Source organism: Numida meleagris, chromosome 4, assembly GCF_002078875.1.
Source record: "Numida meleagris isolate 19003 breed g44 Domestic line chromosome 4, NumMel1.0, whole genome shotgun sequence".
Classification (NCBI taxonomy): Eukaryota; Metazoa; Chordata; class Aves; order Galliformes; family Numididae; genus Numida; species Numida meleagris.
The window spans coordinates 43,769,672-43,797,042 of NC_034412.1; the positions used below are offsets into that span (position 1 = coordinate 43,769,672).

A 27,371-nucleotide genomic window follows, 5' to 3' on the forward strand; every position below is an offset into this window, starting at 1 on the left:
GAAATATTTCACTAGTAATGAATGAGTAGCAAAAGTAAGAATATTTCAGAACAGAAAACAAATTGACTGTTTTCACGACAGAAGAGGGAAAACCTAAGAAAGAAACTGGTACAAACCTATCAACTGTTTTCAAAACTGGTTTGCAGGCAATAACAAAATATTCTAGGACAAAAAAACCCACTCAATTTTAGAGGGCTCTACAGAGCTTTAAATACCAGAATACACAGGTAAGAGAATTAATAAAAGAATTAATGAACTGTTCTGCGAACTATAAAAGGGATAAAGACTGCTTCTTGACACATTTAAAAAAGTACATTTGTTCTTGTCTTTTTACTTCTCATACATACATAACTCTGACTGATAACTGTGCTTGGTCAAGCAGTAAAGGAATTGGAGCTGAAAGACAAATAGTAAAGCATCTACAAAAAGTTCTATCTTCTTTCAAGAATTATATCATAAACTACCCAAAAATATTTTGCAACAATCTGAGTAGCGTAACAGTGCACCTTCAAACTCACAGACTGTCAGCTCTCAAAGGCAGAGGGCAACTAGAGATAAGCAAGCTGTCATTTTTCCCTTGAGTGGAATTAAAGAATGTCATCAGAAAATTAGACTGGCAAGCTTGCAGAGTACTCAATTTGTACTTTTAATGAAACTAAAAGCAGTGATTGTATGAGGAAAAAGGAACACATTTAAAACGTTGGAACAGAAAGCAAACAAATTAAGTCAACTTAAAAGTCAAATTAAGTCAACTTTCTGCACTGCATAGACTCTTCTCTGTATGTGGAAGCAGGTATTAAATCACAGCAGTTTTCTGCACATATATGCCTATATCCTCACAGTTAATAGATGACAAAGATGCACACCTAATCTTGAAGAATGCTAACAAAATTGACTACCCTTTAAAAGTTTAGTTTTAAACGTCCTAGTGATTTCCACACACACCAGCGAACTCTGAGTAAGAGCACAGAGAGTGGTGCTGTGTTACTCTCAGAACTTGAACATTCTCACTTCTTTCAAGCAAGGTAAGTGCTAACACAGAATCAATTAAAAGATTTATCCCCACCAGACCGACAGCATACATGTCAATAGTATTTATTCTTGTAGCAGCAGCTAATGTATATACTAATCGTGTACAGATATCCTGCTAGTTTAAGATTATCAAGAGCTAAAAGCAGCAATTGGAAATTCTCTCAGTAAGGATTATTCAGCTGGAACATGTTTTATTTTAGAGGGTTTTTTGGTATTTATGACAGAGCATATAAAAGTAATCCAACTGTAAAAGAGATCCATAAACTAACTGAAAGTTTCAAATAGCATAATTGCTTAAATCGCTTAAAAAAGATAAAGATTTTCTTTTCCAGATTCCTACTTTGAACACGAAATGTTACTCTAACATGGACAAGGCATCCAATTTATAACCAAATGTTTGTGTGTAATGGTCAAATGCAAAAAAAAAAAAAAAAAAAGAGAGAGGAATTAAATGTTTATCTGAGTCTTGATTTTCATCCAATACCTTGGGTAATTTATCCCAAAATTCTAATTATATCTCTCTACACAAGCACTGCAAATATGAAAACTTAGAGAAAAATATATTTGCGAGAGCTTTTTTCCTCTGTCTTTTCCAAAGTAAAGAGATGGCTGTGGTCAAATTACTTAATGAAAAGAATTCAGTGTGTCAGCAATCATCCTAACAAAGAGAACATGCCCATTTACAGCATTGTTTAACTATTTCTATAGTTGGTGACCACACTAAATGGGTATTTGAATAGTAACATGCCAAATGAATAAAAACAACCTTCATGGTGCCAAACATTAGCTATTTCTACAAAGTAACTAAAAGCATGCAAAAGCAGTGCACAAAAATACATAGATCTACATCAACTCCTGACAATCTGAATCATCTATATTCTATGTGATTGTGTTTAAGATAGCAATGTCAATACAATAGACCAGGAGTTATCATCTGTTCATGATGCCATCCAAGATTATATTGAGCCACAGTAATACATACGTATCATAGCTCAGGAACTGTAACACAGCATGAGTATGAGATCAGGTTATCTATTCATGAAAGAAACCTACAATTTATGCCGAAGTACATGAAAAACAATATTAGCTGATGAAAAACCGTAATAACTAGAAGCTGTGCAATTCAATAGCCTCTCATTAGCCGAAGAACAAAATAGAAGTTAATTTTAAGAAGTCAGTCACTCAGTTAAATGGTGGCACCTGGGATTTAAATCAGCAATTCAGAACTCTGATTGTTCTGGTTGCCAATACTAGTCCAGACTAGAGACCTCAAAGAAAAGGGCAACTGCTGCTCAAGGAGCTGCAGGTGGCTCAAAGTTGTTGGCCTAAGCTCTAAAACAGGATGCTTCTATCCACCATGATCCTTCACTATTGTCTACTTTAACTGCGGATAACTTCATTATCCATATATTAAAAAAAAAAAGCTCTATTTAAAAGCCTAATTTAAATCTTGAAATCTTGGCTCAGAGTTTGTGATGGGGAATTCCACTGGCTAAACAGAGATGCCACAAAGAAACATGCACATTATAAAAATGCATACCCAGACACTTGCAAACTTATTGGTACCCCTAGAGTTCCGTGCAAAGCACGAAGTTGGTTACATTACTTCAGACCACCACTTTTGTAATTTCTTTGCAAAACAATAGGATTCTTTGTGTACAAGCTGTTAAAATCACCTACATGATTTTTATTTTTTGGCCTCTTGTGTGTCTTCTAGTATGTATTTTTATACAGTCAATGCAACCAAGGAGTAGGTCAGCTTATCACAAAAACAAATCAAAACAAAAACAAGAGAAGCTCTTAGATCAGTTCAAACAACCACAGGTAAACCAGAAATGGTCCACAATCCAGGAAAAGATACAGATAAAAATCTCTTAAAACATGCAGGGGTGGGAGGGAGCAAAACAAAATTGCTAGAAAGACTGAGTTCCACAGCTGGAGTATCTCAGATACTTACCACCCATTCAACTCAACCCTCCTTTCCACATTTGTACCCCACTGCTCCTCTCCACACGCTTACACTGAAACTACCCTGGCTGTATTGAAAGTATTAGGCTAAAACATCTGATAAGAATCAGACTTTCTTCAGTGGCGTAGTTATTTTTTTTTTGAATGAGTAAATTAAAAGTGAGTTCTAGTCTTGTTCATGTTTATTTCATATGTCAGATAACTTAATTTCCTCCAGATTTAACATTTCCCATCATGTCATAGCTGCAATCTGTTTCTGCCACTTGAAAGCCATTATCTAACCTAAACAAGTCCAAAGGACTGGACAGGATGCATCTGATAGTACAAAGAGAACTGTCTGAAACCTTCATGAGACTGCTCTTTAATAGGTTGTGAAGCCGGAGAGGCTCCCCAGTGGCTTCAGAAAGGCAAATATTAAAGCAAGAAGAACAACATTAGGAATTATAGGCAGGTGACCCTCAATCCCATTCCTGGAAAATCACGGACCAAGGAGTCTTGGAAGCCTTCCAACCTCGCGTGGCTTATTTCCATTTAACTCTGTAGCCTCCCTAGTAAACAGCTATCAGCTGCAAGCACAAGGTATAAAACGACCAGATTTATCCCTCCCTTTTCTTACCTGTAATGTTATTTTACAAACATCTGTTCCAGCATATCAATCCCAAACGATTCCAAAACTGCTGCCTGATACACCTGTAACAGGAGTCATGCTAAAGTCTTTGACATAATTTTCACTGCCTCCAAAACAGTAGCAGAAGGAAAAAAAAACAATACCAGGAAATGCATGAAAATCTGGCCATCGAGACTGTTACATGACAGAGATGAATTTACTTTTACATTGTTTCACCTAAATAAGCCTTTTCCTCGTTATTGCCTTAATGAAATAAATGAAACTGACTTTCCTTTGTCTCTTGCATCCATTATTGGACAGTTGCACCTCCTTAAATTAACTGAAGATTATAATGCTACATTTGAAGGTGTTTGAGCTCTAAATACTAGCAATACTGACAATAGTTCATAGTAACTTACTGTATCTTCATAAGTTTCTCGTCAAAATCTTCAAATCCCATGTTAAATTACATTTAATGTTACAACTCTAAATGCAGAAAACAAATATCATATAAATGTTAGATATTTTAAAATTACAACAACATACTAGAATGAAAAGCACTAACTACACTGGCACATCATTTTAAGTTGACATTTAATGTTCAGAACAAGTTGTCAACAATTAAAAGCATTTATGGAATGCTGTTCCAGGATGTCCAGAATAACAGTCTACTTTAGAAAACTAGCACTGGGAGAGAAGAGAGTATATTATACTGTATAATGGTATGTTAATAGAAAGATAAAATAATTACTCATGACTGAAAAAAGTGTAAATATTTTAATGTGAACTAATGTTTATGGTGGATAAAGTGCTCAGAAGTATTAAGAACACCTTCTAAAATTAGATCTTGGTTTCTACCTACGAAGGGAACACATCCAAGAAATGAAAATGCCTTTTCTTTTGTATGTTTTATCTATTACTAATCCTTCTGCAACTAGCCTGCAGTAGTTTAGCCAAATTTCATGGCCACATTTTTAACCAACATTATTTAAACTATTTTAGTTCTCACATATTATGATTCTGCTGACTTCACCACTCATTCAGCTGCATTCTGATTCCAAAGGCAGATAGAACACAGATTTTTTTTCTACCTTCAAGAAACGTAACTCAATCCGCATCAGTTTACAAATACTACATTTGGTACTAGTGTTGATAAATGAATTCCAAACTCAAAAATATATCCACTGAAAAGAAGGGATAATTTTAAATGAAAAAGAAAAAAGAGAAGGCAATATCAGCCAAAAAACAATTGGCAATAAATTATCTCTGTGTTCTGACACACTTGCTGTGAACTAAACAAATATTAGAGTCTAAACATAAAGATGGCTCAGTCCACAGAAGTAAATAAAAACTCAGGTGCCATATAGATTAAAGCCAGTGGATGGAAACATATTGTATACAGCATCATAGAGAGCTTGCCACCTTCAGTGCAGCCATGATTCCAATCCACAGGTACCTGAATAAGAGCCATTCTAATTCTTAAAATCCAAGGGAACTTTTTACTCAAGGAAGAATAACCAACAAAAAAGACTAATTCAAGGTACATTTCAGTTCACGTAACAGGTTCGTGTTTCTCTATGATCATGAAATATTTATCTTAAAAATGGTAAGCACTAAAATTAATAGTTGTCTTCATTATTAGTACAACTGTATCATTTGGCAGACCTGTTCTGAGGGCTCCATCACAGCTGATGCTGCACAAACTTATGAAAAAATCAGCACAGTCAGGTGAAATAGTCTGAAGAGGAAACAGCATACTATTAGTCAATAATTTAATCTCTAGAATCACTGATTATTTAATCAGTTAACAAGGACACCACCAATAGCATCACTCACTTTGCATAAACTGAAGCGTTCAAGTAGCACATCTGAAAAAAGTATGGAAGAAACTCAAATAGATAAGTAAAATAATTTTGAGTTACTAGTTAAGAAACACAATGCCTGACACATACAAAGTTTTAAAAATATTTGGTTCACTCAAATTATCTGAATGATTTGTTATAAAACTAGCCTAAATACTTTTCCTTACACAAGGCTTATCATGGGAATTGCTACAAACAAAAAAAAAATTAGTTTCAGGTTAACCATTTGCATATAATCATATTATTCTTCCTTCATCATGAGAAGACAATGATGCAATTTTCTCACTCCAGATATACAATCTGGAGTTCCAAATAGATTAACGCAAATAATGTTCATATTTGACACAGTTCTAGCTTAAAAACAGTCCCCTTTGGCAAATATATCTGAGGAAAAACTCCAAAGGCAATTGATACTGCTGTATGTTTTATACTAGCTACACAATCTTCCAATCCCTACCATCTCTTGTAACTATAAAAAGTTGCAAAAAAACCACTACATTATCTTCAAGAATTCACACTGAAGGTATGAATTAATACCTATTTGCTTACCTTTGTGCTTCCAAATAAGAGTGCAGCTTCCTTCAATCTTCACATTAAAACAAATACTTAGACCTCTTAGAGCTTTCATAAAGAACAAAATAGATTGGGATCCCTTTTTTTCCTTAAAATACCTGCTGTTGTTCGTAATTCTGTTTCCTACATATGCTGATCAAACTTCAGGTATATTTAAATTAAACCACGGCAGAATTTCCAGATGTATGAAACCCACAAACATACAGGAATAATCTTGTTATAAGCTCTTTTCACTGTGACAGTGTGAACAGACAGTTTTAAAGCAGGGTAGAAAACTGCATAATAAACCAAACTCAGAAGAACATTTATTTTCGTTTAATGGTAACATATCCATGATTGGGTTTTTCAAATGGTTCCACAACTGCAACTTCTTCTAAATTCAAACGGAATATAAAAATAAATGAAGATGAGGTATATAGACACAAGAAATTCTTTTAAAAATTGTATCTGACAGCAAGTCTCTTTCAAATGGAAAGTAATCCACTTCAATTAGCAGAGGTGGCAGTGAAGTAACCATTCACTGACATCATTGTTAGCTCCTATTATCTGGTCAATGGATAAGTAAGGGTTTGCTTTCTTCAGCTACACACACACTTTCCAATGACTGGGTACAGAATTCTTGCGTAATATTCAAATGTAAAAATGTTACATTATTTTTTAAAAGGATTAAGTTGGAATACATTTCTATATGCAGAATGACGCTGAAAGCATTCTGAACAATTTGTATTAAAAACCTTGATGAAGTAGAATGGAATTCTTTAGCAAAATCTAGCCAACACCTGTTGCACAGTTTTCATCTCTAACACCATAAATCTGTTCCTCCAGTGAACTGCATTACTGGCTGATAACTGCTCTGCCCATGAGCACAAATGAAGTTTTGAACATGAATGCAATTTTGAAGCAGCCAAGACAGCTTTACTGAAAAGGAAATGACCTTCCCTTCTAAGCCTTCTTCCCCTTTTTTCCAAGCTTCTGCAGATGGATGCAATTCCATGGACCATTGTTAGAGGAACCTCTCACTATGAGAACCAAAAGTTGCTTAATGACACATTACAAGCACAATTCGCAGTGCTCTGCATGCAGTTCACTTTCTAAAACTTTTCATGCTGCTTTCTTTTCCGAACACAATGGATTCAACATGCATGATGTCTGGTTCCCAACTATGGTTGTATTTGCTGGATGTTTTTATGCAGTGAGGATTTATGGCCAACTTCAAATCAAGTGCAAATTTCATACTCTAAATTGGGGTGCCCACAAGCATATTGTTCTTTGGAGAACAGCTCTCTGGCTCCATAGATGTAACTTGGACCAAGTAGTTACATCCTTCTGCAGCCCATGCTCGATCGAGATCCACAAGCCCCATACACTGCTTTCCTGAAAAAAAAAAAAAAGGAGCAAAGGAGAGCACAGGAAGTCTAAAAACATGCAAGCATTATCAGAAATATGCACTTCAGTGTTCAGAAGAAACATCAGTAAGTCATCTAAAAAAACCAAGTTCCAAATCTGCTTTAAAATCTATCTTAATCTGTTTTACTTCAAACAGACAGACATTAATAGTTCTAAATCACATCTGCATCTTGTAACCTTCATTTACCAATCATCTTGAGAAGGATTATTAACTCTGTACATATGGAGAAATATAATAGGCACAACTATTTTTAAGTATGCCCAAAACTTGCAGAAGAATGCATGCATTAAAGTAAAAGCCACAGGAAGAAAATGGCTAGCTTATCCCTTAGCTCCTGAATTGCCAAATCCTTACTCGTTTATAACCATAATTGTTTTCCTGCTGCAGTTTCATCTAAAATCTGAAAATCTTTGGTTACTGATAATCAAGGAAAGAAGAAAATACTGAACATTTATCCAGTGTAGTTGATCTGAAGACACATGAATGAAACTGTGATTGAAGATCAGATTTGTGACTACCTGAGGAACCTGAATATCCACCAGTCTATGGGTCCTGATGAGATGCATCCTAGAGTCCTGAGGGAACCGGCTGACATAATCGCCAAGCAACTCTCAAAGCCAATATTACGGTCCCTTTTCTCTTTCTTGAAAGAGCTGCCCAATTAAATATTTTTTTGACTCATCTGAGTACTCATGAAGAGAACTCATATTCAGCTTATCATCAGGACATAAGTCAGGCATACTAAGCTACTCTCTTACTTGCGTATTTCTTTCCCTTCAATATACACGGAATTTGGTTGCACCTGGTAAGCATCTGTGTAAGCTTAAGGTAGTTGGCATGAACATGCCCCTTAGCATCTTTGCATTTCAGGACAGCTGGTGCACATCACACTTCAATACAATGTTTAGCCCCATCTTTCCTCTCTTTCCAAAGTGAGCTGATGGCCAGAAGTATTTTCTCCTTCTCAATAGAATTCACTATTTTGACTTCATCAAGATAATGACATTTGGATTCTGTTCCGGTGGTGGCCTCCAATTTGTGAGGGGAACTATCTGGATATGAAACAACTTAGAGACATGCTAATACGTCGGGCCTGAAAAAGATCTTTCCAACCCAGACCTGTACGGATTTATATGTCGCAGGGAGAAATTATCAGTTTATGCATCCAATCAGGACTGATCTCTGTAAATTCCCTGTTGCGGCACTATTCTCCTACATTTTTTTTTCCACAGAAACTTATCTTCTGTGATTAGTTGAACACAATGGCATATAAACACACCTCCCACTGAGAGCAGTATCATAATTATTCAGAGTTCACACATTAACCGTGAGGTGGGAATGCCACAGTTGGGCACTAAGATCATCAGAGGAATCAGTAAGACAGAAATACATGGGTCATTTCTGTGATAAAAAGGGATAAACCAGATGAATCGTAGAGATGCTCATGAGAACACTCAGCATTCTTACAGTCAAGTCCCACTACCACATATAAAGGGTTAGACAAACTCATCCAGCGAAAATGGAAAGCAGAACTTCATTTAAGAGAGAATTACTGTGTGTAGTGGAAATGGGTTCAACTTAGTTTTTTTTTTTTTTTTATATTGACAGATACTACAGAAATTGGCAGTAATTTCTTTGACTATTCCACTGCTTTTAGCCATGACAGTCACAGCCAGAATGCTGTACTTTGTGTGCAGCTTATTTAGGGGCTTATAGATAATAAAACAAAATTATGTCATTTCACTGGGGCTGCATAATTCCTTTAATACATTTTACAATACTATCCCTTAGAAATAGAACAAGCCATTTTCCTACCATTTACAATTGAAAATAAAGTCTCCAGCTGTTCAGAAATACTTGCATTAAATGAAATCTGCAGAGGTTTCTCATATCTAATTATGCATTGCACAAACAAACAAAATCTTAGTGACTGCAACACTAATCTGAGTCAATCATTAGTTTTTTGCAAACAAGACAAAGTAGCCCAACAAGATTCCCATAACATCAGTTTCAAAGCTGAAATAGGAAAATGGAACGGGAATGGTCTTCAATTAAACTGAGCAGTGTTACTTGGAACCTTAAAGGGAAAAAAAAAACAAACCACAACAACCACTCTTTAAAACATAAAAATCAATGACATTTCTTGTATGGGAAGGGGGAAGAATGATTTGCGTTTGGTTTTTGTCAGGAAAAAGAACATAGAAGTCACATTTGTGATAAAAAAATGCAGTTTCAGAGAGACAAAAGGCAAAAGTTATGATCTTTTAAAGATGTTGAGTCCTCTTCCAACTTTCAATCCAGCTGGCAAACAGCAGGAGAAAATGTCTGGTGCTACAGTGGTAACTGAATGCTGATTTTTTGTTCGTTCACAAATACAATGGTGATAGCAGAAGAGATGACAAGTTATAAAATGCTGTCATCTCAGTACCTGTATTACTTTCTTTTTCTGTAGCTAGTATAGGAAATAACCCAAATTCTTCAAACAAATCTTTTTAAAAAACATGATTATTTGCTCCTACTGCTTTAACATGTTTAATAGGTGGGGGAGGAATAACCATGTGCATCAGTACAGGTTGGGGGATGACCTGCAGGAGAGGAGCTCTGCAGAGAAGGACCTGGGTGTCCTGGTGGACAAGAGGTTGGCCATGAGCCAGCAGTGTGCCCTGTTGGCCAAGAAGGCCAATGGCATCCTGGGGTGCATTAAAAAGAGAATGGCCAGCAGGTGAAGGGAGGTGATCCCTCTCTCCTCTGTCCTGGTGAGGCCCCATCTAGAGTACTGTGTTCAGTTCTGGGCTCCCCAGTTCAAAAAAGACTCTGCTGGATTCCTAGGGATCTCCTAGGAATCCAGCAGAGAGCCACAAAGATGATTAAGGGTCTGAAGCATCTCCCATATGAGGAAAGGCTGAGTGACCTGGCTCTGTTCAGCCTGAGGAAAAGAAGACTGGGGGGGGGAGGGGGGGATCTGATTAATATTAATAAATATCTAAAGGGAGGTGGGAGGCAAATGGAGGAGGCTAGGCTCTTCTCAGTGGCGTGTATTGATAGGACAAGGAGCAATGGCCTAAAACCTGAACATAGGAAGTTCTGTACTAACATGTGGAAGATCTTCACATTAAGGGTGACAGAGCTCTGGAACAGGTTGCCCAGAGAGGCTGTGGAGTCTCCTTCTATGGAGATACTCAAGACCCAGCTGGACACCTATCTGTGCAACCTATCGTAGGGTACCTGCTTTACCAGGAGGTTGGACTCGATGATCTCCTGAAGTCCCTTCCAACCCCTGCCATTCTGTGATTCTGTGTGGTTCACATGAGCCAAGAATGCACAGTTATATCCTTAAGAGTTCCCAAGCCCTTCTGTCTTTTCTGACCTGGAATCTAGTTTATAGCTTCCATCAGAACATTAGTACCGGACAGGAGCACATTATAACCTCTTATAAATAAAGAAAATACTAGAATTTTGCACATAATGAAGAAACAGCTTTGCTTATTCCATATTTTCAAAATCTTAAGTTTTTGTTTACTTTTATTTCTTCAGATTAAAAAAATAGAAAAAGCAATGGAAGACGATTAGATGAAGAGTTATGCGTAATATGAACTTCCGAGTTTCTGATCATTAAATACTGTTATATACTTTGCTTTTTATGTGAGTAATTAAATTACCACCACTTTTATACATTCCTTTCTTCTCTCAGAAAACACCTAAGCAAGCAACTGAAATTACAAGGGTGAGATTGCTTTGGCCACTAATTGTATGGAAATAACTGAAAAGAAGGCAGCTACTCTTACTCAAAATTGCAATAATGTAGAAATCTGAAACAGAACTGACTACTGAAAGATGAAAATTGAATCATGCACTGCTGTAGCTATAACATAAGTTTTCCCGCAATGGGAAAGCTGGTAATCCAGATAAGGGACAAGCCAAATTGTGTTCTGGTCAGAGTTGTCAAATTAAAATTACTCTTCATCATTTAAATACAATCCCAGAAAATCTTCAGGATGTTTTTTAAGATTATTACAGAGGTGGGCAAAAGAGGTTTGTATGCCCTGAAGCCTGTCTGTATCAAATGTAGCCTTAATTCTGTAATGTAGCTATACTGTTTACAGCTAGTGCTAGATACTTGCCCTTCTGAACAAGTTATCACCAACAATTACAAACAGCATAAAGGGCTTACACTGCAAATCATTACTACAGATAGCCAGAGCTTTTAATGTGAGATGGACTGGCAATAGAAGGACTTCAGTGAAGTTTACGAAAACCTCAGTCTTTTCATATGGGAGGGAAATGTGGAGAGGGAAGGAAAAAAACAACAGTAAAATGCAAACCCTCTAGCTCATATTGATAATTGGGAATGAAGAAAATAGTTTTAATACCATAGTTCAGAATAGCAAGGAGAAAAAATGTGAAGAAACCCAGGTTTCACAGCACTATTTATTCCTTTATACAGTAGTGTAAAGACTTTACTGAAACAGTTTAAGTAACAGCTGTAGAAATTCATACCTATCAGCTTCCTTTCAGGTGGAAGATGAACAGCTGTCTGATCTGCAAACCTGCAAAGGATCATGTGCTCCTAGAAAGAAAAGTAAAGATATTTGGTTAAGTAGCATTTCTTTCTTTTGAATACAGTAAGAAAAATCTAATTGGGGTTGGAACTAGATGATTTTAAGGTCCCTTTCAACCCAAGCTATTCTGTGACTCTATGATTCTAATTTACTATTCAGATGTATTAAAGAACACTATCATGCAGAAAACCCATGTTTCCAGAAAAATAATCAGTGTGCAAATCCTAATTTTGATATTACTTCAGCTTGTAAAAAAAATTTGAAAATCAAACGTTTGTAACTACAAGCAGATTTCTACTCAAGGGTGCACATTTCTTGCCAAAATTCCTCTAATTCTCTGTAGCAGTGGATCTAGGTGCAATGTATCAAAAACAGCATTTTTCAAAGGTGTATTACAGATTTTGGCCCTCAACTACTGAGGAGCAACATAGCCTTTTAGAACAGCCATCACTGGGCAGCATCTCTGCGTCAACAAGGGGCCAAGACAAAATTCTTAAATAAGTGATTCAAAATAACTGGTTGTTTCTCCCAACCAGTGATTCTGAATCAAAGATTCACCTCTTGGTGGGGACAGACTTTCTCTGCTCTGCCAACTCCATTCAGGATCAATCTACAAGATCCTGAAGACAAAACAAAAAAACACATTTCCTACCTCAAAATGCCTACAATTCACTTTTGCTCTATACCTGTTCCAAATAAAGTTTCTGCAGATCCTTCCATGATAGCTGCCATTTATTTTTTTCCTTGTTCTGTCACCAATATGTATGGTGTAGTGGAGGGTTAGCCCCATCACCTTGCTCCCCGCCCAGATCAGGTCAGAACCCAATCCTTGAGTGCCTTCAAAGAAATGCCACCTATGCTAGTAGAATGGTTTCTAAGCTAAGGAAGGTGAGTTAGACTGCAAGACAAAAAGTCCTGAAAGCATAGCAATGAAATTAACATACTAATGACAATTGTGTTATTTAGGACAGCTGCAGTATTAAGTATAGGACAGAATATATCAGAACCATTTTAGAACTGTAAAACATTCCCAAGTCTCCTATAATGTTATGGGGAGAAAACACTGCTACAAAAACGCTCCAGAGCTACAGCTCTGAAAAACTAATGTGTCACACACCAGAAGGAAAGCTTTTTTTCATTCTTGTCTGATACAAAAAGATTATTTTAAAAGCTTGGTTCCTGTAACAGATGGAGACAGAAACTTCTCCTAATGATATTTCATATTCCTTCAGTATCCTGAAGTAAGGATACTTTCACTTTTTGCTAAGGAAGGGAACACAAACATCCAGAAGTCTTCATTTAAAACAAAAAAAAAAAACACCCTGAAATCATAGAATGGTTTGGATTGGAAGAGATCATCTAGTTCCACCCCCCCTACTAAAGGCAAGGACGCCTCCCACTAGACCATGTTGCTCAAAGCCCCATCCAGCCTGGCCTTTAAACTCAAATTTTACTTTATTTAAACATACAGTATAATTGAGGCAGTTCTGTACTATAGCAAATTCACATAAGGGTTTTCAGCTCACAGCTCCACAACAAATGTGCAAGCAAAATGAGAACATGCTATAACATGATTAGGACTCAATATGTTTTGCTCAGATAGTTCAGTTTAAATATGGCTACTTCGGTAGTATAAAAGAATTTAAAATGTTTAACCCAGAAGTAACTGCTGGAGAATGGAGGAAAAAGAGAGCCACGGGCAATGTGGCTGCTTTTAGGAGAGAGTGGACAGCAATAAGCAGCTTGGGAAGAAAAAGAGAGGGCTTTGCAGAAGAGGAAGAAAAGACTTGCTGCTTAACCCGGAAATCTGGACTGACTCCAGTGCTTTGGCTTCCTACGCAAGATGAGCCTTAAACTAAAGTCTAAGTTACAACTACATCTTTTTTCCTGTGACAGAACCAGTAAATTGTGGCATCTCCTCTTGGTAGAAACAAGGGGAAAAGCATTTCTGAAGTCACTAGGATAACAAATATAAACTGCGCACACTTTGTGCGTTCATAAGCCATTAACTTGCTTTCTAGAATACCCACAAAAATGCCTATCAAGTTTTCAAAGCTGTATGTCTAAAGTTATTCTTCTTATTTTCCAGTTCTCCTACCGGGAGAGCATCTTGACAAATAGAGTTTAAAAAGAAATGTATCATGGTAGACATCTAGAGCTACCATAACCTTTGCAACTGTAAATGAATGAGTTACAGCATAATGTTCTCATCAGAAACGTTTTGGAACTGCCAGACTTCTGGATGTCTTTTCAGATCTCACTAAAATGGGAGATAAGAGAAACGAATTTCAAATGGGAACTGGAGGGGGGTGACACAGACAATGTCTGGCTAACACATGGTAGCTTTGGCTACTAGCCAGTATCCTGTAACAGTTTATTAATATGAAATATATAAAAATGCATACAGCTAGCTGTATAACAAAAGTTATTTATAACTAGGATTACTAGAGGCACCATCCAGCCTAGATCATTTGTACAAAACTCTTACATTATTAAGAACAGAAATATATATATATATATTTTTTTAGCACTGTCCTTGGCCCCTATGCAGTTCTACAACACAAATACGACGCTGAAATGTCTGAAGTGGTGATAAAACATGTGATTTAAATATCCAGGGATGAATAGATTCAAGGGCAAAAAAGAACAGAAGAACATAAAATCATAACTTCAGTAATATTACACACACTATCCTAGGCTTCCTTGATTTCATGTGTCACCATACCTCTCCACAGTGTCAACAGGTCAACTTATAACAATATGCGAGCAAATATTTCTAACCTCAAATCTGAATTTTTCTTGATTATGTGTTAAAAAGACATAAACATGCTGAAGGAATGTTAATCAATGGAAAAGCTAATCACAGTTCCAAATCTCATGATGCCACTTTCTTTTACCACTTCAATCTATGGAAATTTATTTCACTGTAAGTCAGTGAAGCATATACAGATGAGACTGTCACAAAGATAAGATTATAATAATAATTGAACTTCCCTGTGTAAGCTGGCTAAAGTTTTTTATTTTTCTTTTCTGAATGTCTTCTAACCGCAGGATAGAAAAGGACAATCTTCCTGCTATACACAGCATTCTTCAGTATGCTCAGTGTCCCAAAGCACATTTGAAGATTAAAAATAACATCTTCCCCCACCAGTCATCTCCTGACTACTGCACTGCTCTTGTCCCATTTTACTCCACTGTTATCTTCATTCTGTCAGATCTGCATGCTGCGTTGCTTCTTTCTCCCACTTTTCTCTCAAACTATCTCCACATAGACCCTGGCTCTCCAGGATCAAAACACATTTGAATCTTTTTAAGGTAATTTTGAATAAAGTCTTTAAAACAATATTGCACATCCTTCTTGATGAAGAGAATCAGCTCTTTCTGCTCATTATATCAAATCTTTTAGACATAAATTAGAAGGAGAAATCTGATTTTACCAGAAAATAATATCTATGAAAGTAACAATTGTATCTAAAAATGATTGCAAATTTCTACAGTATAACTGTTAGTATTTAAGACAAGGAAACTGCTATCCTGTAATTTTTAACTGATACACGTTGAAGCAGGTATCTTAAAATTGGCTTAGAAATGGCTTTTTCTGGAAAAAAAATATTTAAATTTATGGAAAGAAACTTAGCATGCATGGTGGAGAGAAAGCAACACAGTGACATCTGCACTAATGAACGTTTCACGTAACACATGCATTCCTTCTCAATTAAAAGATAAAAACTCATATTTCATTTGATAAGACCCAGTGAAGTGCAAGGAATGGCACGACACACCCTCCGTTCACAACCCACAGCTATATATTTTACATACCTTGTAGGATAAAATTTCCTTGAACTGATGACTGAAAAAAGAAAAAGACTAATTCAATTAACATCTTAAAAAGCCAAGCTGGAATATAAAAGCAATCCTTACATACCAGACCACATTTTAAACAGAACAGCACTATCTGTAGCAAACCAAAAGACATACAATAAACCAGACACCAAGACGCTTCATTTACTAATAAAGGAATAGCACATTTGATGTCTTTTTCTCTTCTATTGAATTATTCATAGAAATCTTCCCTTTAAACCATTAGAAATGCTAACACAGGTTTACTAGGTTTTCCTTAATTTCACATACTAGGTATTATACAGGTATACAACTTCTAGACATGCATATATTTTTTGTGTATCACTAAAGTAAGTTGTTTCTAAGATGGAACTGAATGGGGAAAAAAGGGCCACGTAGAGAATATGAGTCACGTAGTGATATGGGCAGTCTGGTATGTTTTATCATCTTTTTTCTCCCCCTTATTTTTATTTTTTATTTTTTTAAAAAGTAAGCTCCAAAAAAACAGCTCAAGAAAGGATTGATATGTTATGAACCACATCATTTCCTACACTGGCTTACACCGACAAGATTCATAATTTTAGCAAACACAAAACGCCAACAATTCACAATCTTGCAGCATCTACAGCAACAAAAGATTCGCAACAGGTGTGCATTTCTGGTCTTCATGACCTCAAACCATAACCGGTCAAAAGCTGCTGTTTAACTATCCAATAGAAAAGTAAGTTGCATGTGTGTTAACTTTAGAAATCCTAAAATTTTATTGCCTCCTCCTTAAGACTACTACTTTGTTGTATTTTATCAGTGTAGAAAACAAAAGGAACACATAAAGATACAGAAAATTGATTAAGAAAGCACTGTTAAATGCAAAGTTCATCAAACTGGTAAATTTTTAAGTATTTACTCTCCAAACACTTCTGTGAAAACACACTTGAATACTGGAGAAAGAGATGAAAAATATTTAACATGGAAGCATGCGTTATTATAGATATTTCAATCCCTTTTAATACAGCATGTTTTGGCTCCTTATTTTAGCAAATACATATCTGAGACAATGTTGTAATTCCTAGTATGCTTAAATCTGATTCATCTTGGACACACAAAAGGCAAAGCTCAGCTTCAGGAAATAAATAAAATAAACCTCTCCCCCACCTAGCTCTACTTGGAAAGCAGTTAGCATCTTATCTTCTGCCACTTTTTGCCTAAATTCTACATTCTATTTGTATCAATGAAAGGCATTAAAAATCTTAAGCCTAAGATACGTAAGCATCTCCAACATGGCTGATATGGAGAACAGAAAATCTACACAGTTCATTGAAAAAGCATTAAAAATACGATCCAAGAAAAAAAAAAAACCAAAACCAACAACAACAAAAAAACAAAAGGAGAGCTTGTCTACATGGGAATAAATCAGAACAGCTTCACAAGCAATAAACTATGGCATAAAGTAGATTCATTTCTTTAAACTGATTGCTTACATCTTTTTCCAGCATTAAAATGTCAATTCCTCTTCTTACAGTTCTTTTCATGAGTTTTCTATTAACGTTGTGATTTCAAGGTAAGAGGCCTGCGTATTACAGAGATTTCCACAAACTCTACTACGCTGATGGTGTAAGGTCTTTGTGAACTTCGATGAATAGATAAATCCAGAAAAAATATCCCAGAAAATACCCATCTGTCTCCCTTTCAGGATGAACTTGCAAGTAGAACAAGAAGACAGTTGCATTGTAATTGAGAACAATTTAGCCTAGACACCTGCAATGATTGATTTATTCTGCACTCTTTTAGCATTTTCTTTTTTTATTTAAATAGATATTTTATAGTTTATCTTGTTAGCCCTAGTTTACCTTCTTGGATACTTAAATTTCACAGTGTTCTGAATGAAGCCATAACAACAAGGGGAGATGACAAAGGCTGCCCGAGCCTTGATGCAATGTTCGATCACCATGTCTGTGGCCACACCACATGCATGCAGAGCCACCTACAACGTTGAAAACAAAAAAGCAAATAAGCAAATTCTTTACAGCAATATTCTACATCCAATCCCATTGGCATATTTTTTTATTCAGTTACTTAAATATCTGAAGAGTGTTTAGCAATGAAAGCTGTTAAGTCAAAGGCCTAGGCCTGGTTCTTAATTTCTTGGCTCTTCATTTCTCTCTTTCCTATCTATGCAGAGGAAACTTTATGACCAACTACAGTTCACAAGGGAGTCACCAACACTAAACAAAGGTTCCAGAAACAGTCATAAGATAAATGCATGCATAAGTGCACTGCCCTGCCATATCAACTCAAAGGAAAACAAAGTTCCAGAAAAATACTGAAAGACAACCTACTATGGAGATTAGTCAAAACTTTTTGTTCAAGCAAAAAGGATTTAGAAATACCAAAAAAAAAAACTCATTCCCATTTGTACCTTATTAGATACCAGACAATCCCAAACATCAAACAAAAATCAACAATGGGCCTCACTTGATCTGCTTCTATGGTCTCTCAGCTCTGGAGGAAACAGTCTGCCATTCCCTTAATTGAAAATTGTGCCTGCTACTTTATACAGTGGTTCAGATTTGTAAAGCTGCATTGTTTTCTATGCTTTTATTTCACTGTAAATTTAGGAAAAACATTTAGAACTGCAAAGCTCACATTTCAAGGTTCAAAGCTGTTTTTCAAGGTACAGCAACTGGAAGATAAAAACTTTGCTCTCAGATTTGGATTATAACAAAGACTTTTTTGTTTGCCGGCTGCTTGAAGTGAGCTAAGCTGAGCAGACCATTAATCGTGAGCTGAACTATAACTGCATACAGATGGTAGCAAATACTCTTGTCTCAAGGAGAACTTTAAAATTAATAAACGTAGTAACTTCACAATGATTTTTCTGTTTTTATGAATTTTAGAACAAAAATAAAACTGTTTAAGATCAGAAAGATTCTTAATATCACAGCTATAAGATTATCATGGAATATAGCTATAGTTACTTCCACATTTAACCAAAGACCTCTACTTTGTTTGCATGTTTGGGAAGGAGATCTTAAACCCGCATTGGGTAAATAAATAAATAAAAACAACCGAACCAGTAGTTTTGCTGAGCCTGAGTGAACTTAAAGCCAATTGGATTCTTCTTAGGGTTCCTCAGAATCAACTTAGTTAAGTGAAAAATCACAAATAAAATTCAAGGCAAAGGTTTTTTAGGACATCCTGTATAACAAACACACTATTGGAAACGAAGTGAATGTGGACAAATGCAGATAATGCTTTTTGTTCACAAGTTCTTACATTTGTGGAGAAAGGAATACAAAGTAGCCCCTGAAGAGGACAACAGGATTAATTCAGTGTGAGATCATTGACCTGCATTTATTCCGATGTTCCAATAGAGCAAAAGGGAATTGCTTGATACATTCTTCTAAACCTGCTTTTGAACTCCCTGCACGTAACACTTAAGAAAATAGCCAAATAATGCAGTTTTTCATTTTATATTATCTAAAGACATATATATACATGTTTTAAATTAATACCAGGAGCAGTGAGATAAAGACTTCTGTCAAGTTCATTTTTTCTATACATCCTTAAATTTCATGCACTATAACCTATGAATTTCTCATCACGTCCACCCTCACATTTGTGCTGTACTATTTCACTGACAGGAGTAAAATCATGCAATGAGTGACCGCCTTTACAAGCCTTAGAAGATGGGTTTAGGAATGATGCATTGTCAAACTTCGTACACATCTATGCATCGTTACACTGTAATTTCTGTAACAGACCAGGATTTGTGACAATGATACAAAGATAGCCAACGGGATGAGGTTCAACAAGACCAAGTGCCGGGTCCTGCCCTTTGGCCGCAACAACCCCAGGCAGTGCTACAGGCTTGGGGCAGAGTGGCTGGAAAGTTGTATGGAGGAAACGGACCTGGGGGTATTAGTCGACGCTCGGCTGAGCATGAGCCAGCAGTGTGCCCAGGTGGCCAAGAAGGCCAATGGCATCCTGGCTTGTATCAGAAATAGTGTTGCCAGTAGGAGTAGGGAAGTCATTCTCCCTCTGTACTCAGCCCTGGTGAGGCCCCACCTCGAGTACTGTGTCCAGTTTTGGGCCCCTCACTGCAAAAAAGACATTGAGGCCCTGGAGCGTGTTCAGAGGAGGGCAACAAAGCTGGTGAGGAGTCTGGAGCACAGGCCTTATGAGGAGCGGCTGAGGGAGCTGGGATTGTTCAGTCTGGAGAAGAGGAGGCTCAGGGGAGACCTTATCACTCTCTATAATTACCTGAAAGGAGGTTGTAGTGAGCTGGGGGTCAGCCTCTTCTCTCTTGTAACTAGTGACAGGACGAGGGGGAATGGCTTCAAGTTGCGCCAGGGGAGATTTAGTCTGGACATTAGGAAATACTACTTTTCTGGAAGAGTGGTCAGGTGCTGGAACAGGCTGCCCAGGGAGGTGGTTGAGTCACCGTCCCTGGAGATGTTCAAGAAACGTTTAGATATAGCATTGGGAGACATGGTTTAGTGGGGTTGTTGATGGTAGGTGGATGGTTGGACTAGGTGATCTTGTAGGTCTTTTCCAACCTAGCTAATTCTATGATTCTATGATTCTACAGCTAAACTTCACATGATTTACCTTCCAACATACCATCAAGCATTTTGGCTAGTGCTAAGGAAAACAGTGAGCAGGAGCCTTACATACAGCTGCAAAGGAAAATTAAGTACATCCAGAAGAATGAATCATTATATGAGACAAACTAATTCTGTAGTTTAGATTGATTCAGGTCTCTGAAAAGACAAGGTTCCAGGTTTCTTTGTCAAAGAGACTACAGAATCAAGAGAATCAAGCTAAGTACACTGAAATCACAGGCCTGAAAATGAAGAATTTGAGTGATCTGCTGACATCTATTTAAATATTTAAACTTGTAACAAGATCTAAGGGAGAATGTAACATCCTTTTATTAAATAAAAACTTCACATAGATATTTAACTTAGTATTAAATTTAAATAAGAGAAAAAAAAAAAACAAACACTAAAATCCCTATGACCACAAAACTGGAGACTAACTTCACTGACAATCTATTACACATTTCACACTCACCAATCACTAAATTATTCATGAGATTCTGGTGTGGTTTTTGTTTTTTTTTTTTAAAACACATCTCTGCTTCATTAAATGAAATCTGAACAGCAACATAACAGAAAATAAAGCTAGACAATTGGAAAACTGCAGTTGGAAAGACTGTGCTAAAATAATTTGTTCTCTCCCCTCTCTCCTGCACTATGCTTCATTCCCTTGATCAAACAAACAAACTAAATAGTTAGACAGATCTGGAGAATGCGTGTGCCATAAACCTTCAGCATTAAACACTCTAAGAGAGTCAAAACACGCCCTTGGATGGATAGTTTAAGGAACAGTCAGACTTGCATCCAAAGATAGGAACTTGCTGTAGAAGCTGATATTCTATTAACAGAAAACCAGACCAGAAAAGAGGAATCTTTACAGCATAATGCCTCACTCTTCACTAGCACTGCAGAATTCTGGAGAGGAATTTACTTTCCGGACCTAGCACAGACACTTTGAATCAGTATTAAAATCGTAAAATCATAGAATCTTTTGAGTTGGAAGGGACCCCCAAAGGCCATCTGGTCCAACTCCCTGCAATGAACAGGGACACCTACAGCTCCATCAGGTGCTCAGAGCCCTTCCAGCCTGACCTCGGGTGTCCCAAGGGATGGGGCATCCATCACCTCTCTGGGTAACCTGTGCCAGTGCCTCACACTCTTAGTGTAAAAAACTTCTTCCTTATGTCCAGTCCAAATCTCCCCTCTTTTAGTGTGAAACCATTACCCCTTCTCCTGTCACAGCAGACCCTTCTAAAGAGTCTGTCTCCTTCCCTCTTTTACTCCCCCCCCCCCCCCACCCCCCCCAACAAAGACTATCAAGTCCAATTCCTGGCTACACACAGGATGGTGCAAAAACCCAAGCCCTGTGTCTGACAGTGGTGACCAAATGCTCCTTGAACTCCAGCAGCTCGGGGCCATGCCCACTGCCCTTGGGAGCCTGTTCCATGCCCAATGCCCTTTTGTTGCAGGACCTTTTCCTAACACCCAGTCCAACTCTCCCCTGACACAGCTCCATGCCATTCCCTCAGGTACTGTCACCAGAGAGCAGCACTGCCCCTCCGCTCCCTGTGAGGAGCTGCAGCCGCCATGAGGCCTGCCCTCAGCTGCTCCTCATGCATCTCGCCCTCTAGGCCCTTCAAAATCATCACAGCCCTCCTTTGGAGGCTTATTAATAGCTTGATGTCCTTCTTGCACTGTGGCACCCAAATATGCATCCAGTGATAGAAGTGAGGCCACAGAGACAGCAGGAAATCCCTTCCCTCACCAGGTGGCAGTACTGAGCCTGATGCACCCCAGGGAACTGCTGGCCCTTTAGGCTGCCGGGGCACGCTGCTGGCTCACATTCAACTTGCCATCAGCCAGAACCCCCCAGGTCCCTTTCCACGAGGTTGCTCTCCAGCCTCTTGCCCCTCAGTCTGTACACATAGCCAGGGCTGCCTTGCCCCAGGTGTAGAATTTGGCATTTGCTCCTGTTAAACTTCATGCAATTGGTGATTGCCCAGCCCTGCAATTTGTTGGCATCTCTCTACAAGGTGTCTTGTCAGTTTTGCACAGCACAGTCCTGAGTTGTTTGCTTTATATTAACTGCTTTTGCTGTCTCCTTACTACATTTCAGATCTCATTTTACTGTACCCAGGCTTATTTTGACCATGAGCAGTCTTTTCTTCCTGTCTTCAAAACCCTCTCCAGAGTATGTCAGTGAATTGCTTGTTTTAAAATCCTGTGACTAAACCAAGAATGTACATGCTATTTTTCAGTGTGGTCAGACAGCACTCATACTTTTGTATTTGACTGGAGCAGATGCTTCCTTCTTCACTCATATAATGACCAAAGTGATGTCAACATTTGTTTGCAACAAATAATAAATACAAACCCAACCTAACATAGATTAAAATAACAAGGATTCTTCTCATAACATCAGAAATAACTGTTCGTATGAATACAAAGTTTTCTTTTCTCAAATATTATAATTAAGAATAATTAGCCAGATACTGAAATTAATGTTCTGAAGTTGAAGAGCTATAAACACTTACCCCAATGTTAAAAGTGCCATTAAAATAGTCCAAATTTGCTTGAATAAACGAAATGTTGTTTAAACCTAGTTCATCACTTCTGTCTTTAGCACGCATCAGAGACAACTCCTTATTTTCTATGAGCACCACCTAGATTTCACACATACAAGATAGTAAGGCAAAATAATACTGAGAAATCAAAGTGCAACATTACTAACATGCACAAAACTTTGTAGTTTAGTTGAGAAAACTCCTCTAAGTTACTTATAAGATCTACAGAATGTTAGCAGATGACATAGCAACAATGAAAGGCAAAGACCTGCCAATATCCATCAGTTGGCAAATATTTTTATATTTTCCCTACATCCAGAACTTCCTTTTCTCAGGCATGCACCTCATACACTTGTAATTACACTAGGAATTTGCATGTTTCAAATCTCTACCATAAAAGAATTTTTTTGCAAAGTTATGTTTGATGGAAGTCTGGGTCACATCAGCAAGACTGGATGGATCAGCTCTACTGCTGGCTCCTTGACTTCAGCATGACATTTGTTATGAAAATGAAGAATCACTTTCCTCCTAATCAGTGAAAAGAATCATTTGGAAGGTACACATCAGTGACAAATCATGACCTCTAAAGGCAAACGTTTCCAAACTTTTTTTTTTTTTTTTGCTCTCCAACAGCAATGAAAATCTTTAAACTCAAAAGGTTGTCTCTGAAGGGTTAAAATACCCTAAAAAACTTTTTTTTTTTTTTTTAAAGGCAGTTCAAAGTAACTGGATGAGACAGAAGAGAAAAACAAGCACGTAATACAAGTAACTATTTTTGTACTTTGCATCATTTCATGGGGCTGCTTGCAACCAGCCAACTCAGTGAGAGGTGTGAATGAAACCCAGTGTTCCCTGAGGAGTTCTTCCTCTCCTTCCTGCAGGATCTCTTCTGCTGGTTCACAGACACAGTCCGTAAACACATGTCCTGGCCAAGCCATGCCCGGAAGCATACCTAGCAACACATCTAGAGAAGTAGCCAGCCTCTCACTCCTATCATTGAATTCCATCTCACGCAGTCATTTCTCCAACCATGGGAGAGTTGGAGAAGAGAGTGAAAAACGAATTATCTCCATTACAGTGTTCAGTGTTGGAAAAAAAAAATCTTATTTTTTCTTTTTGCCCTCATTTCTACAACACAACACCATAAGACAAAAATCACAAGAAGATTGTACTCATGTATGAAATCTTTCTTATGAAAAAAAAATAACAAGAACAAACCCTCTTCAATCAGTTCCTTGATAGGGCAGAATAGGGCAGAATTGGCTGCAGACTGAGCAAAGAACATGTATACAAGTACAAAGCGTAACAATAACCTCTGTAAGATTTCTAATAGCAATAATGCTATCATATTACACTTCTATGCTTTCCTACTCAAGGTAGGAAAAGAAAAAAGAGCAGAGGCACTGCCAGACATTCCTCTCATTACAAGGGCTTCATCTCCATACAAACTTTGCAACACAAGCTGTTAGAAAGCAGTAAAATCATCCACGCACTGTATTTAGTTATTTTGCTCAGTCAGTGCGCATCTAATTACATATTTGTACTCTGAAGTACTTTTTGGTTTTTGTTTGTTTTTCTCTTCTTTTTCTGAACAGGAATTTTTCTTAGCTTTCATTTTCAGGGATGACATCTATGCTTCTCCCCCACTAATACAATGTGATAAATACAGGTTCTAATGAAATATTTCTCCATAGAGCATGTCTTCCTAAAAAGTAACAGTTTTGTCTTTAAGTTTATTCTCCCTAAGGTGCACATCTTTCTAAAGATTATTGTTCGAGATAAAAAGCTCATACCACCTGTACTTTTTATTTAGAATTTACCTGACATGATGGCATCATGTGAGCGAGAACAATTCCAACATGACCCTGTGAAAACAAAAAGAAACAGTATGATCTTTGAGTCACTTTTCAGTGTCCCTTCTGGTGAACCATTCCATGCTGAGTATCCCCTAACCACTGACAGAACGTCCAAAAGCACTTAAAATTTCGGCACGTGTACTTCTGCTTCGAAGCAGCATCCATGTACAACTGCAAAGATGAAAGCCAAAAGAAATTGCAACATGTGAGAAATATACCTTACCCCTCCACTGCAGAAATCCACAATCACATCTCCAGGCTTAGCAAGCTTTTTCACTGCAGCTACCAAATTATTCAACTGCTGCTGTTTCCTCAGGGCTCGATCTTTAGACATCTTTCCTGGGGATAACAGAGAAAACATCTGAGCAGTGATGAGCAGTTCTCAACATAGATAACTTCAAAATGGGTAACAGCAAAGCATTGAACATCTGAAATTTATGGCTGAAACTAAAAAATGTTTAGAACACTTGGGCATCCAAATCTACTTTCAGCTAAATTTACAGATATTTAAAAGGGCCGCTCTACCCTCATAAAACCTTACAGCTGTTGCTGTTAATGTATCCTGAGGAACAAGTGAGAATAAGCTCTAGCCCGACAGTATCCAAACCTGCAAATTACAGCCAGAAACGAGGCTCAAACCCATTCATAGTAGTCGTTGCCAAAATAAATGCATACAGTATCCTTACGCATCTTGTTTTAAAAAGTTGTGATTAGGTGATGTTACTGCACTGTGATATTAAAATGTGTACCACTACTTAATGGAAATTAAGAGATTGGATACAACCTCCAACATCTAATAAGAAATATTATGACCTTCACTTTTGTCATCATAAACTAGTATACTTTACATAATTAAAACCATTGTTACATTTCAAACTATACTATAAAGATGAGTCCTAGAAAACTAAACATTCTATTGACAAGAAGGTATGTAAGGAATATGGACATGAAACTTTTACCACATTTTGCAAAATAACAACATTTTTAAGGAACCATTTCTTCCACTTCAGAGCAAAAGCTTGGAAAATCTTTATTACAGACTATATTGGAAATTGTAATTCCTCATATGCCAAACTCCTACGTGAACTACACCATTGCCTGCCTCCAACTTTTATGACTTTTTTTTTTTTTTTTTTGAGAAACTTCCAGTTTTAACTGACCCCAGTGGAAAAAGCAGGCATTCCAGCATGCACAACATCAAGAGCTGTTAGGGTACCTGAGCAAGAAATCCAGTTTGTGAGGCTGAACCTATCACTTATTACAGGCAGGTATTGTGAAATTAATACCTACACAAAATGCTACACCTAAAAAACCACGCTGTATGCACATATATGTATGCGTGCACATAAATCCTGTGAGATTGTGTGTGCATGTAATTTTTAAAAGTGAGTATTGTCAGGCACAAGCAATAAGTGGTAACATATGGTTCTTAGCTAATACATTGATCCCAAATGCGAAAACAGCCTGTATCAGTGGAAAGACTTTTAAAAAAATCCTATTCGTATTTGTCTCCTGTATCTCACATACATGAAATATAACTGTGATATAGCTGTGATAAGGAGGGCATGTTTAACCAGGAATTTTATCTTGATAATATTGCTGTTACTTGGGTTTATTCTCATCACTCAACAGATCTTACAGTCCTTGTTTCAACTATTTCAGTTGTATCTGATAGGGTACTTATTAAAAGTAGTTGCTGCTCCAAAACCAAAACCACTGATTGGATGCTTTTTCTTTTTATGGAGGCAGCAAGAAACTGAATTACATTTGAATTCTTTCACCTGATAAGCAAGTGAGCAGCCAAACAAGCCGAGACTTCCCAACACACCCAGCTTCCTTAGAAGCCCACTAGAAGTTGTCTGCACAGAATACCTCCATTTGGCAACAAACACACGGCAGCAAGAGGTGCAGCTACACCTCAGTTCGGTAAACCCGAGCTGTCCCATCAACCCTTTGAGTGCACTGATAGCACCGCTACGGCAGCTCCGCATTTAGGGCCTCCTAGCCTACTCTCTTCCCCCTTCATATATGTTCAGCTTATTTTAACAAGCGTTGGTTCCCACAAGCATTGTCTTAAATAAGTGTTTACCACACGCTGCTAACTCTGACCTTCACAAATTTTCTTTCTTTCTATTTGGTAAAAACAAGTAATGCAAGCACTTAAAGCTCGTTCACGATATAAAGATGCGAATCTCCTCCATCGAAAGCTTTCAGAATTCAACTTTGAACTCAAGTTATCTCTGCAATTCATTTAATAGGGTTCTTTGTAAACACATTTCACCCTGGCAACTTTTGTATTGTGGTCTTATACCTGCTTTCAACTTTAAATCTTCTTAATTTTGAGAGTGACCAGTCAGACAGCTTTGTTATTAGTCCCTGCCTCTCAGCACAACTGTTCTGAACCATTTTCTTGTGCCAGACTGAAAGACAGACCACACCTGTCAAGCACCAAACAGCACACAAATCCCTGCACACAAATGCTCTTAATTGCCTTATCCACATTC

The 27,371-nt window shown here is 37.4% G+C and overlaps 1 protein-coding gene across 2 annotated transcripts in view; it reads right to left on the minus strand.

The window, feature by feature from the left end:
- The window catches only part of GSTCD (glutathione S-transferase C-terminal domain containing), a 71,478-nt gene continuing 50,429 nt past the window's right edge, over positions 6,323-27,371 (minus strand). For both annotated transcript variants that reach the window (XM_021393703.1, XM_021393704.1), the window contains exons 6-12: positions 25,091-25,206; positions 24,832-24,876; positions 22,982-23,110; positions 17,697-17,830; positions 15,829-15,859; positions 11,948-12,017; positions 6,323-7,416 (exon numbers count right to left, since the gene is read on the minus strand). In XM_021393703.1, the coding sequence (XP_021249378.1) occupies positions 7,280-7,416; positions 11,948-12,017; positions 15,829-15,859; positions 17,697-17,830; positions 22,982-23,110; positions 24,832-24,876; positions 25,091-25,206 (662 nt within the window). In that variant the 3' untranslated portion in view covers positions 6,323-7,279. The remainder of the gene's footprint in view (positions 7,417-11,947; positions 12,018-15,828; positions 15,860-17,696; positions 17,831-22,981; positions 23,111-24,831; positions 24,877-25,090; positions 25,207-27,371) is intronic.